At 45.0% G+C, this 15,554-nt stretch overlaps 1 protein-coding gene and 1 long non-coding RNA gene across 2 annotated transcripts in view; one reads left to right on the top strand and one right to left on the bottom strand.

Moving 5' to 3' along the window:
* Positions 1-14,823, bottom strand: part of LOC126469197 (uncharacterized) — a 47,056-nt gene extending 32,233 nt beyond the window's left edge. Inside the window, exon 1 of the long non-coding RNA XR_007585999.1 lies at positions 14,691-14,823. This is a non-coding gene — a long non-coding RNA (uncharacterized LOC126469197). The remainder of the gene's footprint in view (positions 1-14,690) is intronic.
* Positions 14,824-14,981: 158 nt separating this feature from the next.
* LOC126469365 (glycine-rich protein 1-like) lies at positions 14,982-15,554 on the top strand. The gene has a single exon (XM_050096631.1). The coding sequence runs from the start codon at positions 14,982-14,984 to the stop codon at positions 15,552-15,554; it is 573 nt and encodes a 190-aa protein (XP_049952588.1).

The following is a 15,554-nucleotide window of genomic DNA, read 5'->3' as shown; positions in this document are numbered from 1 at the left end:
GTCCCCTACGGCACTGCGTAGGATCCTACGGTCTTGGCGTGCATCCGTGCGTCGCTGCGGTCCGGTCCCAGGTCGACGGGCACGTGCACCTTCCGCCGACCACTGGCGACAACATCGATGTACTGTGGAGACCTCACGCCCCACGTGTTGAGCAATTCGGCGGTACATCCACCCGGCCTCCCGCATGCCCACATACGCCCTCGCTCAAAGTCCGTGAACTGCATATACGGTTCACGTCCACGCTGTCGCGGCATGCTACCAGTGTTAAAGACTGCGATGGAGCTCCGTATGCTACGGCAAACTGGCTGACACTGACGGCGGCGGTGCACAAATGTTGCGCAGCTAGCGCCATTCGACGGCCAACACCGCGGTTCCTGGTGTGTCCGCTGTGCCGTGCGTGTGATCATTGCTTGTACAGCCCTCTCGCAGTGTCCGGAGCAAGTATGGTGGGTCTGACACACCGGTGTCAATGTGTTCTTTTTTCCATTTCCAGGAGTGTATATAATGACTTTTGAATACTATTAAGGTAGATGCATTGTTTGTTCTCAATCAAAATCTTTCATTTGCTGATTATGCCTATCAGTAGTTAGTGCCTTCAGTACTTAGACTCTTTTATTTAGCTGACAGTAGTGGCGCTCGCTGTATTGCAGTAATTCGAGTAACGAAGTTTTTTGTGAGGTAAGTGATTCATGAAAGGTATAGGTTTTTGTTAGTCAGGGTCATTCTTTTGTAGGGATTTTTGAAATTCAGTTTAGTGTTGATCAGAATAAGTAAAGAGAGAAATGTCTGACTACGTTCAGTTTTGCTCAGCTGTTTGAAAATTATTTGTCAGCTTAGTGTTGATCAGAATAAGTAAAGAGAGAAATGTCTGACTACGTTCAGTTTTGCACAGCTGTTTGAAAATCAAATAACGTAAGAGGTTTATCAGCAGAGTAATTCAGCACTGTCATTTATAAAATTTTTCTAAGGGGACGTTTCGCAGTGTACTGCATTATTTGCGAGTAGTCTGTCTGTCTGTGTGCTGCCTAGTGCATTATTTCGGTAATTTAGGAGTTGTTTGCGTGTCTGCAGAGCACTGAACATGTGTTATTTCAGTAATTTCCGAGTAGTTAGCAGGTCTCTAGGCAGTGTGGCGTGACCCCAATCATCAGAGCATGTATTTTTTTTGTCAGTGTAATAAATAAACTACGTGAAATCCGTCCCTAAGCGCCGGCCGCGGTGGCCGAGCGGTTCTAGGCGCTTCAGTCGGGAACCGCGCGACTGCTACGGTCGCAGGTTCGAATCCTGCCTTGGGCATGGATGTGTGTGATGTCCTTAGGTTAGTTACATTTAAGTAGTTCTAAGTTCAAGGGGACTAATGACTTCAGATGTTAAGTCCCATAGTGCTCAGACCCATTTGAACCCATTTTCGTCCCTAAGCAAATTGTTTCAAAAATAAACAAAGTACACTCCTTCCTCCCTCCAGCAGCCCAGCACAGGCTGAGTAATTTTCGCGCCATTTTCCCTCTCCAAACTGCCATTTTGGATTACGTCATGGAAGGGACGACAGCACCCTCCAGTGGCGGTATTGTGTACTGGGTTAATTGGACTCCAGACCCTGTGGTGGACAGACCAGGTGGCAGTACTGCCTCAAATTATTTAAATATGGACTGCCTGCAAAATAACGACTTAAGTCCATCTTATCCAGCACAGGCTGAGTCGTTTTCCCGCCATTTTCCCCCACCCCAACCGCCATCTTGAATTACGTCACTCAAGGAATGACAGCATCCTGTGGTGGCAGTACAGTGTACTAGTTCAGTTGCAATCACACACTGGATGGAGGTACAGCCTCAAATTGTTTAAATAAAGACTTATGTTCAGCACAGGCTGAGTCCTTTTCCCAACAATCCCTAGGAGGAGGTGGCGGTCAGATGACTTATGTTAGTGGAAGTAGTCCAAGTGACCTGTTTTCCCGCCATTTTCTTAGGTTAGGAGAGGTAGCCGTTGTATGTTGCATTGTCCTGATGGAATTTGAACTTCCCGCCATTTTCTGGTGGAGGGGAGGGGGCTAGGTTATTGGAGGTTGTCCAAATGACCTATCTTTGAGCCAAATTTCAAACTTCCCACCAAAAGCTGCCATCTTGGATAACGGTATTTGCGTCATCAGCTGACGTCATGGCCACCATCTTGGATGACATCATGCGCTGTTGCTAGGTCTACAGGCCACCATCGTGGATGACGTCATCGCCTCCATCTTGGATACATCTGGCAACAATGGAGAATGGGGTAGTGTCCTTGTTGTCCCACTACTAACATATTGTCCATTAGTCTTGTTGTCAATTTGCATGGAACAAGTTGCAATAATTTATAAAGTAGTCCATGCCTCCAAACAGTGTGATTTTCTTGCACTTTGGTCAACGAAATAAACTGATGTTTCTGTTTCATTTGGTGTTCTGACTCAATAAATGTTGTCAAAGTTAACACCTGATCAGCGTAGCTCCGTCCTGGTTGGAATCCAACTTGCTCAATAGGACGGTACTGAAAGATTAATGGACTAATCCGATTGTATACCATTTTTTCAAGGAACTTATAGTGCTCAGTAGTGCCATTGGGCGATATTTCTTAGGCTGGTCTGGTGTCTTGGCTGGGCTTGAGTACTGCTATGAGTTTTGATTGCTTCATTTTTTGTGGGACTGAACCAGTGTCAGGGAAGAAATCCGCAAGCCACCTTTTTGCGTACTTCCCACTAAGCAGAAGCAATTCATGGTTGAATCCGTCACTTCCTGGTGCGTTTCCGGGTTTTAGAGTTTTAAGAGCAGGAGAAATTTCATGTATAGAGTAAGTTCTTGAGAAGTCAGACTGTTCATTCGTGTTCTTTTTTAGCAAAGTTCTCGTCTTATGTATCTTATATGAATCTTATCCGTTTGTGCTCTTGGTGTGGACAGTAAATGCAATGCAAGCAGAGGAACCAGGTAATCTCAATGATCTCCTGGCTGAAATGAATATTTCTGAAGAACAAACCGTACCAGTACTAAAAAAAATATTACGTGTGTTGGAGAGATCTCAAATATAATGTATCACTAAAACTGCATGTTATTGTAATAGGCAAGTGTAAATACAGAAAACTCAAAGTATGGCATGTTAGCTCCGCACAAGTGCGAATGCAAATGTGATTGTAAGCGATTGTTACTAAATGCGAAGATGAAAAAAACATCCTTTTTTTTTCTTCCGTTTCGTAATTTGATATGGCTAACCACATGCCCACAGTGAATACATGCAACCGATATAATTATTATTCATCTTGGGATGTCCTGAAGGCTTCACCGCCCATGCATCATTATTTGACTTTTAATAACTAGAGCTCGTACAAAGGATGATATGTCTGTGACAAATATTCTTGCGGCATTCCCTTGAAACGGTATAATTACTGCAAGTAATAATACAGGGTTATTACAAATGATTGAAGCGATTTCACAGCTCTACAATAACTTTATTATTTGAGATATTTTCACAATGCTCTGCACACACATACAAAAACCAAAAAGTTTTTTTAGGCATTCACAAATGTTCGATATGTGCCCCTTTAGTGATTCGGCAGACATCAAGCCGATAATCAAGTTCCTCCCACACTCGGCGCAGCATGTCCCCATCAATGAGTTCGAAAGCATCGTTGATGCGAGCTCGCAGTTCTGGCACGTTTCTTGGTAGAGGAGGTTTAAACACTGAATCTTTCACATAACACCACAGAAAGAAATCGCATGGGGTTAAGTCGGGAGAGCGTGGAGGCCATGACATGAATTGCTGATCATGATTTCCACCACGACCGATCCATCGGTTTTCCAATCTCCTGTTTAAGAAATGCCGAACATCATGATGGAAGTGCGGTGGAGCACCATCCTGTTGAAAGATGAAGTCGGCGCTGTCGGTCTCCAGTTGTGGCATGAGCCAATTTTCCAGCATGTCCAGATACACGTGTCCTGTAACGTTATTTCGCAGAAGAAAAAGGGGCCGTAAACTTTAAACCGTGAGATTGCACAAAACACGTTAACTTTTGGTGAATTGCGAATTTGCTGCACGAATGCGTCAGGATTCTCTACCGCCCAGATTCGCACATTGTGTCTGTTCACTTCACCATTAAGAAAAAATGTTGCTTCATCACTGAAAACAAGTTTCGCGCTGAACGCATCCTCTTCCATGAGCTGTTGCAACCGCGCCGAAAATTCAAAGCGTTTGACTTTGTCATCGGGTGTCAGGGCTTGTAGCAATTGTAAACGGTAAGGCTTCTGCTTTAGCCTTTTCCGTAAGATTTTCCAAACCGTCGGCTGTGGTACCTTTAGCTCCCTGCTTGCTTTATTCGTCGACTTCCGCGGGCTACGCGTGAAACTTGCCCGCACGCGTTCAACCGTTTCTTCGCTCACTGCAGGCCGACCCGTTGATTTCCCCTTACAGAGGCATCCAGAAGCTTTAAACTGCGCATCCCATCGCCGAATGGAGTTAGTGGTTGGTGGATCTTTGTTGAACGTCGTCCTGAAGTATCGTTGCACTGTTATGACTGACTGATGTGAGTGCATTTCAAGCACGACATACGCTTTCTCGGCTCCTGTCGCCATTTTGTCTCACTGCGCTCTCGAGCGCTCTGGCGGCAGAAACCTGAAGTGCGGCTTCAGCCGAACAAAACTTTATGAATTTTTCTACGTGTCTGCAGTGTGTCGTGACCATATGTCAATGAATGGAGCTACAGTGAATTTATGAAATCGCTTCAATCATTTGTAATAGCCCTGTACAAAAAAGCGAAACTCGAGGATACCAGCATGGTGTCTGTCGCATCGAGTGTCATCTCGGTTTGACGTCACTTCTCTGCAGCGGCTGCTAGAAGGGGGAAGGGTGGGGCATTCTTCAACGTTTGCTGAAAAACATGATAGCCATTTTAGAAATCGCCATCTAAGATACAGCTCGTGATTTTCAGATGGAAGGAGGGTGTTGTAACAGAACAAAGAGATAGATAATTACACGAGAGAAATAATGGTGCTTTTCATTAATCACATAGCTTGATTCATTCCCATTTTCTCCCTTACAGGCGACTTGAATTTGATCCAGTTTAATCTTGGTACCTCTGAAAAGAGGAGTGGAGTGCGTGTTAGCGTCTTTAGCATTGAGAAACAGCTGAAATCGTTATAAAGGAACGTAGCTCTGGGGCCTTATGGAATCCCTGTCAGACTCTACAATCAATTTGCGGTTGAGTTAGCCCCTCTTTTAACTATAATGCTTATTATATCCCTCAGACAAAAAACCGTGCCTAGTAGTTGGAAGAAAGCATACATCACACCGATCTACAAGAAGGGTTGCAGAAGTGATCTAAAAGACTATTGTCCGATATCTGTAACATAGATCTGTTGCACGCTCTTAGAACATATTCTGAGTCCAAACACAGTGATGTATCTCGAAGAGAATCACCTCCTCCACGTCTACCAGCATGGATTCCGAAAACATTGCTCATGTGAAACTGAACTCGCACTTTACAAATATGGCATACGGAAAGCTTTACATCAAGGCAGTCAAATATATGCAGAATTTCTCGATTTCCGATAAGTATTTGACTCAGTACCACATCTGGGATTATTATTAAAAGTAACGATCGTGTGGGGTATCAAGCGAAATTGGGGCTGTAGTGAGAAGTTGTTTTGGTAGGGAGGATGCAGCAATTTATCTTGGATTGTGAGTAATCGACAGATGTAGGGGTAACTTCGTGTGTGCACCAGGGAAGTGTGTTGGGACCCCTGCTGCTCATTTTGTATATTAATGATTTTGTGGGCTTTCGCAGATCATGCTATTACCTATAATGAATTCCTGTCTGAAACAAGCTGCATAAATATTCAGTTAGATCTTGATAAGATTTCAAAATGGTGCAAAAATTGGCAACGTGCTGTAAATGTTCAGAAATTTGAAATTTTGCACTTAAAAAAACGAAAAAATGTAGTATACTATGTATGTAATATCAGTGAATCACAGTTGGAATTGGTCAACTCAGGCAAATACCTAGGTGTAACACCTTGTCAGGATATGAAACGGAAGGATCCCATAGACTCAGTCGTGGTGGAATACTAGGGAAATGCAAATCACTCTACAAAGGAGATTACTTACAAATCAGTCGTGTGGCCCATCCTAGAGTATTGCTCAAGTGTGTGGGGACCGTTTGAGATAGGGCTAACAGGGAATGTTGAACGTATACAAAGAAGGGCGACATGAATGGTCACAGGTTGTTTGATCCTAGGGAGGGTGTCTCAGAGATGCTGAAGAAACCTAACTTCCAGACTTTTGAAGACAGACACAACCTGTTCTGAGAGAGCCTAATTACAAAGTTTCCAGAACTAGCTGTAAATTATGACTCTAGGAATATACTATAACCACCTACATACCGCTCGCGTAGGGATCATAAGAACAAGATTAGGTTAATTACAGAACGCATGGAGGCATATAAATGGTCATTCTTTCCACGCTCTATACGTGGTAGGTATGGAAAAAATTCTAACAACTGGTAGAATGGGGTGTACCCTTTGCCGTGCTATTCACAGTGTTTTGCTGAGTATAGATGTGGATGTAGTAGGCTGGTGGCGTTAACACAATCCGAATGTACTGAGGTCGTTCTGAAATATGCTATCGGTAAAGGGAGCACCCATGTTGTCTCAGAGGATTTCAAGCAAATTGGCACGGTTATCCTGTGTACAGTCGTGAAACTTCTCTAAAAATTTCTTGAAGTTGGCTCTATCGACAGACAAATCTAAAGCTGGACGCTCAAGAACGGCCACAGGTGAAAGAAAAAAAAATCAATCAATGTTCTGGCATCGTTCAGTAAAGAACCAGAGTGAAGTACTTGTTGCAGGAAACTAGGGTCAGCCGGACATCATTACTGATTATTTTGGCCGCACATAAATGGTCATGATGATCTACTGGAGTGGTAGCCACTTACCCCAGATTTAAATCTCGTAGATTCCTATCCATGGGGCATGTGTGGGCAACTGCGCATGTGGTGAAGATCAGAAGGCCTACACACTATAGGGAACGGATTGTCGATGCTTGTGCTCGCATTCCAGTACGTGTTTCGCTTAGAGTCCATGAGGAATAGGTGAAGCAGATCACAACAAGAGCCATACAATGTGATGGACAACACGTCGAACACATATGTAGTCTTTACGTGTTATCACCAGAATTCGCTTTGTTCTGAAAAAAATCCGACCTAGCTCGAAAATGAATGAAGACACACTGAAAGAAACTATTATTTTTCTTGTGCGATTCTCTATCTGTGTGATAGGCCACATGACCACTTGCCGCCTGAAAATTACGAGTTGTATCCAAGACGGCGATTTCCGAAACGACCGTCATTTAGGTAATAGACTCAGACATTTACCCCTTCTCCCATCTCACAGTACTTGACTTTAAATTTTTGTTTATCCACCTGTTTCTGTTTTACAAGTGTTTTTGACGCATATAGACAACAGTGTGTTTCAGACGAGACCAGGTTTCTGCCCGTGACTTCACCTGTGTATGCGTACATCATATATTTCACATATATACAGGGGTGAGGCAGCTAAGACAGCCCATCCCAAATATATCCAGACTGAATAAATATGTCGAGGTGCGGTTTTCGCCAAGCTAAAATGGACAATATGGCGAATTTCATGACTGTTGCAAGTAATTTTTGTCGTTTATGGTCGTCGAATTACAACTACTTTATTTCTTTCTTTTTTTTAACGGAGCCATACACTTTTTTCGGTGACGTTTGGAAGTAGGTTCTAAGGAAGTGTCAACGACACGACGTGTTTGGCGCTTGATCAAATACAGAATCCGCCAGAAAAATATATACACTCTTTGTTGGGCTCTATCGAGATATGGATATTGTCGTTCGATTTGAGTTACGAGTGTGTTGTAGTATGATCTTTGGCTCAACAGATGTTAGTACTTTCATCACAATATTGAGAAAAATGATGGCTAGAACACGCTTGACATTCGAGCAACGGAAATGTGTTGTGAAGTGGTTTTTCAAGTTTGATAATGATGGTGAAGTGCAACGTCAGTGGAGGTGGGAGTTTGAAACAGAATCGCCAGCCCACCTAACAATTGAACGCATCGTTGACAAATCTGAATTGCATGGAACGATTGAGAATATTCACTAAGGAAGATCAGGAAGACAGCGTACAGCTACAAGTCCTGCTTCGTCGGCTCTCGTGTTGGAAACGTTTGTTAATTCTCCACAGAAGTTTGCTATGCAATGTTCACGTGAAGTGGGGGTTAGCAGTACAAGTGTACGAAGAATTCTTTAAGTTGCACGCGATTAATGACTACGATACTGATTGCCGAATGCAATTTTGCGAAAGGTGTCAGCAAATGGTAGCTGATGACGAACAATTTGTGACGAAAATAGTGTGGAGTGACAAGGCACAATTTAAACTTAATGGAACCATGAATCGGCATAACAGTGTGTACTGACCACCGCATAGTCTGCTGTTTTTGTGGATAAAGTGGTCAATCTACCAGGGGTACATGTGTGGTAAGGACTATCACATAGGGGCTTAGTAGGACCCTTTTCTTTGACGCTACTGTCACTGGAGAATGTACCTGGAAATGTTATGCACATCAATTTTGCCAGGTATACGTGCACTTTATGGAGCTGATGAAGAGGCCTTCTATCAAAAGGACAGGGCGCCACCACACTACCACCTAGCCATATGAGCTTCCTTGGAAGACAATTTTCCGGAGCATTGAACTACCGACGAAAAGGGCCCATTGAGTTCCTTCCATGGTCGCCAGATCTAACACCTATGGACTTTTACTTGTGGGGAACTGTGAAAGATAACGTATATCGACGTAAGCCACGCACACTGGAGGAACTTCGCTAGGAGATTACAGCGACATGCGCAGCGATCTCCGCTGTGACATTGACTGATGTAGTTGCGGCGACCGCTCGTTGTTCTGTGTGTGTACAGCCGCCAACGGTGAACATTTTGAACACTTAAAGTAACCGCGTGCTAAACTGACAGTTGTGCAACATGTGTGATCAATTATCTAATGTAAAATAAACAAATAAGTGATACTTTTCGTTCCTTAAAGTGTGTATAACATTTTTCTGGCGGACTCTGTATCATCAAGATAACAGCGCCGCAAACCACCGTCACTCCGACAGGATAAGACGTTCCACGAAAGTCTGCCCTATTATACCAAATGTAAGCAGACTAGTAACTCAGGTGTGGTTCTTGTCTTTAAATAAGCTCTTGAAGCAAATCAGTCTGTGTTGTGCTATTGTAGCAATAAGATAACTAGCTTCTAAAGCTATTGAGACATTCACTACAGATATGATAGTCGAAAATGTAAATATTGTTTACGGCAAATGTCGCTAAACCATGAGGAGTAGTCAAATGAAAACCAAACATCTACCACAGCAGGACCTTGGAACTGTTCCATTCAAAAGTAGTCAGAACGCGTGTAAAGGCATTTATGTCACTGAGAGACGAGATATTCAATTCCTGTTTCGTAGAACGCACAATCGCACCCGCTCTTACGCTTCGTCATCCCAGTGAAACCGACATCAAAGCATGTCTTTCTTCATGTCGCCAAAGATTTTAAGATCACACGGTGAAAGATCCGGGCCATACGAAGGATGTTGCACTGTTTCCCACTGAAGCGTACCTTCCGTCTGGTTGGCAGTGTGGGGGCCGGCTTTATCGTGAAACGGGATGATTCCGTCCGACAGTATTACTGGGTGTTTTGAGTTTATGACGCATCGCAGTTTATGCAAAGTGTCTTCATAGCGCTGCGCATTGATTTTGATTCCACACTCGAGGAATTCGACGAGTTGAGGGCCCCTGCAGTCGAAGAAGAGCGTAACCTTACGTGGTGCCATCATTTTGAGCCCGAGTTCATACGGCGAAGCCAACATTGAAAATATCCCACATCTCACTCGCCATGATGACGTCCTTCTTCGACTGCAGAGGCCCTCTGCTCGTCGAATTCCTCGACCGTGGAACCACAATCAATGTGCAGTGCTGTAAAGACGCTTCGCAGAAACTGCGACGCGCCATAGAGTCAAAATGCCAAGGAATGTTGTCGGATGAAATCTTCCCTACTTTCCTGTGCCCATATTGCCAATCGGACGAAGGCTACACGTCGGCGATTTATCTGGGAAACACTGCATCATCCTCAGTGTAGCTCGGATAGTTCACCGTTTGATTTTCACCTATTTGGCGACATGACAAAGATACGCGTTTACGTCGGTTTCAGTTGGACGAGGAAGTGCAACAGTGAGCGCAGATGTGGATCCGTGAGCGACTGGCTACTTTCTACGAAACAGAAATTAATCGTCTTGTACCCCATTGAGATAAATGTCTTAATGCGTGTGGTGATTGCTTTTGAATGGAACCATTTCATGGTCCTGTTTTGGCGGGTGTTCGGTTTTCATTTGACTGTCCCTTATATTAGATCTGCAGTACGGTTGTGTGCTGAGGAGTATCCAGATCTTTCCATGCACTCACAATCTCTCTTTGCAGAAAATTATTAAAAAAAGTTTTAGAAAATTGTAATGTGGAGAAAAAAACACGCCAAGAAAAAATAAGAGCAAATGATGAAAGAAATGAAACTAAGATTTTAGCAGTAGTAACACACAATGTTATTAAGAAGCGTGTTGGAAGTAGGAGAGGAATCAACCAAACGAGTTTTCTGCGAACACTGGAGTTCCGTCGCATTTCAAAAAATGGTTCAAATGGCTCTGAGCACTATGGGACTTAACATCTGTCCCCTAGAACTTAGAACTACTTAAACCTAACTAAGCTAAGGACATCACACACATCCATGCCCGAGGCAGGATTCGAACCTGCGACCGTAGCGGTCGCGCGGTTCCCGACTGTAGCGCCTAGAACCGCTCTGCCACTTCAGCCGGCCCGTCGCATTTCACCCTCTTCACAGCTTTATGACAATGACTTTCATAATTGGATATAGTTCTCCGAATTTTGTCTATGAAAAATGCAAAGTCATGTTGCATATCTATGTAAAATTTGGCTCAGTTAAGAAACACTATTTACAAACCATTTGGCAAATGAATATTTCCAGTATGGTCTAGTTGTCAGTTGAAAATTCACGGGGACTGGAGGAAGTGGATTAAAATAATATTTTTGGTGCGTGTTTTTCAAGACGCTTTTCAAGTACGTTTTTTTAACATTACCTCCGCTATATTTATTCGGTAATCAACATATTGCACCCCAGCAAGAAATGTGACACATCAAAAAACGGCAGTTTTTAGTATTTGGGAGCGAAAAATACGTGTGAAGCACTACAACGTGCACGAAAAAATTTGTTCACTTCAGGGCAAATCTATCAGTTCTGTTGTGAGGTAATTCGCGGTTCGCCACAACGAGAACAGTGTTGCTTCAGCGTTGCTACGGGTGCTTATTCACGGGGCATTTGCGAAGAGCGACACATTCTAGGTTGTGGAACTTTTCATGTACGGTGTAATTGTTAATATCATTGATTATTAGAATGTCAGTGTTTATGTAGTGCCTGTATCTTACATTACGATGTCCTTCATATATGCATGAATGTCTAAAGGAACAAACACTGTTTTGACGATTACAGCTGGTGTAAATATTACGAAATATCACGCGTTGCAGAGTACAAAAAAAGTTCATACCGAATCCCTTTTCTCGGTGAAAAGTATTCCTACATTGTACACGCCCATTTATGATACTATGTTTTTGAAAATCGTAATCTTAGTTTGTACCTAGTTGATGTTCCTTATTAAGTTGTAACAGTTTTCATAAACTACAACTTTGCATTTTGTATTTTTGTAATGCAAGAATTTCAACTTTTTTTAAGTTAAGTACTAATTGTGTCTAACGGAGGTTCGAATGAGGTATACCTGGTATACAGGATGTTTCAGAAATGATGGTTAATAATTCACACATAGAAAATACAGGCCTAAAGTAGCTAAAAAGCTCCAATAAACGTGGGTGCGCAAATGAACCGTTGCTAAGGAATCGCATTAATTCGAGTTGGGAACCAAACCACCTGTAAACGTTCCTGGATACCGCGGTATTTACGTTGTATCTCAAGGTTTGCGGTCGTCTGTTCGTTAGGCATGCGCAACTATTGACATGTACCCCCCCCCCCCCCCCCCCACCCCCGTGCACACTCTGCCGTACCGGTATCACAATCACAATCACTTGAGGGCACCATGGACAGAGGTTACACCAATGAAGAGGTCGCTGACACGCACTCCATATATGGCAAATCGAATGGCAGTGCCCTTGGGACTGCACGACTGTATGAAGAAGCATAAATATAGCAGGTTATATCAGTGCCTTAGAGAAACTGGGAGTTTCGCACACCATGCACGATGACGTCGAGCTCAGATGTGTTAGACCTCATGTTGAGGAAAGGGTGTTACGCATTGTTCACGGAAGTCAGAATACTTCAACAACGAGGATTGCCACTGGTAAGGGTCCCAAACCGCGCAGCAGTATTCTAAAAGAGGACGGACAAGCGTAGTGTAGGCAGTCTCCTTAGTAGGTCTGCTACATTTTCTAAGTGTCCTGCCAATAAAACGCAGCCTTTGGTTAGCCTTCCCCACAACACTTCCTATGTGTTCTTTCCAAGTTAAATTTTTCGTAATTTGTATCATCACAATTGACATTACTATTGAGATGACTGAATGGTCTCGGCCCGAAAGCCAATAAATTGAGGGGGAAAAAATGACACTGCGGACTCACTCGTGTGCATGGGGCCGAAGGCCGGTATTACACTATCAAATTTCTTTGTCAAATCTCTTTGTCCAATATCTTTGTCAAAGATATTTGATGGTGTAATAGGGAACTTTGTCAAATGTCGTCCAATATTTGATCAAATCTAGGGCCTCACTGTAGATTTGATCAAAGAAGTCGCTTGTCTTCTGTTCACTGCAATGTGACATGTTACCACATGGAGCGCTAGCATCGCTGCATTCTGTCATCTGTAGTGTTTTTATAAACATTGCCGGTAAATACAATTGGTGTGTGCCGACAACTACAAAATTAATAGAGATGTATGAAGCTGATGAGGCGCTTTACAACGTGAGGCACGCTGAATACAAAAATAGATTACGAAGATTGGAGACCTGACCTAACCTAACCTAACCCTCTCCTGTAGCAAGGAATTGGAGTGTTACAGTGAGCCTGTCTTCTGCATATGTAGCAGTTCTTAAGTGAATATTGTGCTTTGTGATATGAGGATACACTTCATCGAGTACATACAGAAATGTATGCTCATCCATTCTTAAGTAATTGATGAACGACTTGACGTCCTCCACTATAAGCTCACGTAATAAGTTTTGTTGAATGCTTTTATCGTGTCGTCGTAAAACCCACGTTTTCACCCAGGCATGTTTCCTTTTTTCCCCCGCTTCTCTTCCGCATGTGCACACAGTGCAATTGTGGTACATGCAACTGCTGCGGTTAATAACAAGTTGTTGTTGTCAGCCATCTTGAGCTTTGACGAAAAATATGATGACAGTGTAATAGCCCTTCTAGCGCTACGTCAAAGATCTTTGTCAAATATATTTGACGGAATATTTGATCACATCTTTGATCAAATCTTTGACAAAGAAATTTGATAGTGTAATATCGGCCTAAGTGTGTACGTTGTGCCTTTTTTTTTTAAGAAGCGTCAAATGACTCTGTGTATGTTGCAGGTAGCTGAAACTGACGTGTTCACGGGGGTCGCGTCCTGACGGGATTGATGGTGGCCCTTTTTACTACGGCACATCCGGGCATCCTCCTTCAGTACATTTGTCTCGCTTATATCGATACTGCGTTTGTCGAGTGGAATTAGGGCTTACTGTAATCACCTTATATGTTGAAGTTAAGTATGTCCTTTTGTAGGGCGCGAACCTTTATGGATAAAGTCGCATTCTCATCTGTAAAGATTGATAGTGGTATTCATTCGTTCTCGTCATATGTATGATTATTTATCTTGTTATATTTAATGTCAGTAAAATGTGAGTGTTAGCGAGGTCCGAATTAGGACGTTGTATTCTCCTCTTGAGGAAACAAATTTAAGTGATTTTATTCCTTTTTTTAAGTAGCCTTTAGATGCGTATATTTTGCCTCCATGTTTGGCGTTTTTATGGCTTCCACGTCAATTACAATTACTATAAAGGTAAATTTGGCAACGGAGGGTTTCGTATATTTATTAGTTGCTAAGTGGATCCTAAGTTAAGTGCTGGAACCCTACCACTGACGTGTATTTTTTTTTTGGTTCTGTACGTAGTGAATAGAGCGTATATAAAACTTTGGTCCGACTTTCATTCTCAGGAGTGTGACTCGTGATGTTTACATTTGCTCCCACATTTCCTTCCACGAGTCGGGACTCATCAAAGTACGGCAGGGGGATAAAAAATTGGGAGTTGGCAAGCACGCCCAGAATGACGCTGTGACGCGGCAGATTGCCGAGCGAGGAGGCCCGGGTTCGATTCCCGGACAGGTCGGAGATTTTCTTCGCTCAGGGACTGGGTCTTGTGTTGTCCTTACATTCGATCATCATAATTTCCATTACTATTGAGATGGCTGAATGGTCTCGGCCCGAAAGCCAATAAATTGAGAGGAAGAAAATTACACTGCGGACTCGCGATAGTAAATCACTCGTGTGCATGGGGCCTAAGTGTGTGCGATAGAGTGTGGGCTGTGCCTACTCACTCGTCCTCCCAGGGACAGACGTCGTTCCCCTTGCGGGAGGCGGCGCCGGCGGCCGGCTCCCAGGCGCAGGAGGCCACGTCGAGGCTGCCGTCCTTGCGCACGGCGGGCCGCGCGCCGCCGGAGTCCGCAGCCGCCGCCACCGCCGCCACGGAGCGCTTCCTCTGCGGCTGCCTGCGCGCGCCGCCGTCCTCGCCCCCCGCCCCCGCCATCGCCGCCGCCCCCGCGTCCTCCGGCGACACGACGACCGAGGGCCGGCGCGCGTCCGCCGCCGAGTACTTGCGCACCGTCTGTATGCGCGCCACCACGCGCTCCTCCGATGTGGCGCGCGTAGCCTTCTCGGGAGGCGGCTGCGTCGGTGGCGGCCCCACGCCCACACGGTGCAGGCTCAGCTCTGAAGAGGAGCTGGCGGACGAGTCGCGGCGCCGGTGCTGCAGCGGCAGCGGCGCCGGCGCCGCCTCCTCCCACCTGCGACGCGAGCACGACGGGCCGGGGGCGGCGGAGGCGGCCGGCGGCGAAGCTGGTGGCGGTGCGGGGGCGGGCGCGGCCTCTGCCGGCTGCTGCTCGCCGGTCCCCGGCAGCGCCTCCACCTCCTCCTCCACCGACGCCGCCGCCACCGCCACGAGCGGCACAGCTGCTGCCTCTGCCCCCTCAGATGTAGCTGCGGGTGACAAGGGGCTCGACTCCAGAACCGCCCCAGGAGAGCCTTCCACCGCCTCCGTCACCGCCGCCGCCTCCGCCGCCACCACCACCTCCTCCTGGCCACCCGCGATGCTGCTGTCTTCTTCTTCCTCTCCTCCGCCCCCGCTGACCCCAGCTTCCTCGCCATCGGGTTTGCTACTGCTCGTTGGAGCAGGGTCCCTGTAA

The sequence above is a fragment of the Schistocerca serialis genome, chromosome 1 (genome assembly GCF_023864345.2).
Source record: "Schistocerca serialis cubense isolate TAMUIC-IGC-003099 chromosome 1, iqSchSeri2.2, whole genome shotgun sequence".
Taxonomy (NCBI): domain Eukaryota; kingdom Metazoa; phylum Arthropoda; class Insecta; order Orthoptera; family Acrididae; genus Schistocerca; species Schistocerca serialis.
The sequence above is the reverse complement of the archived record's forward strand: the minus strand, read 5'-3'. Positions and strand labels throughout refer to the sequence as shown.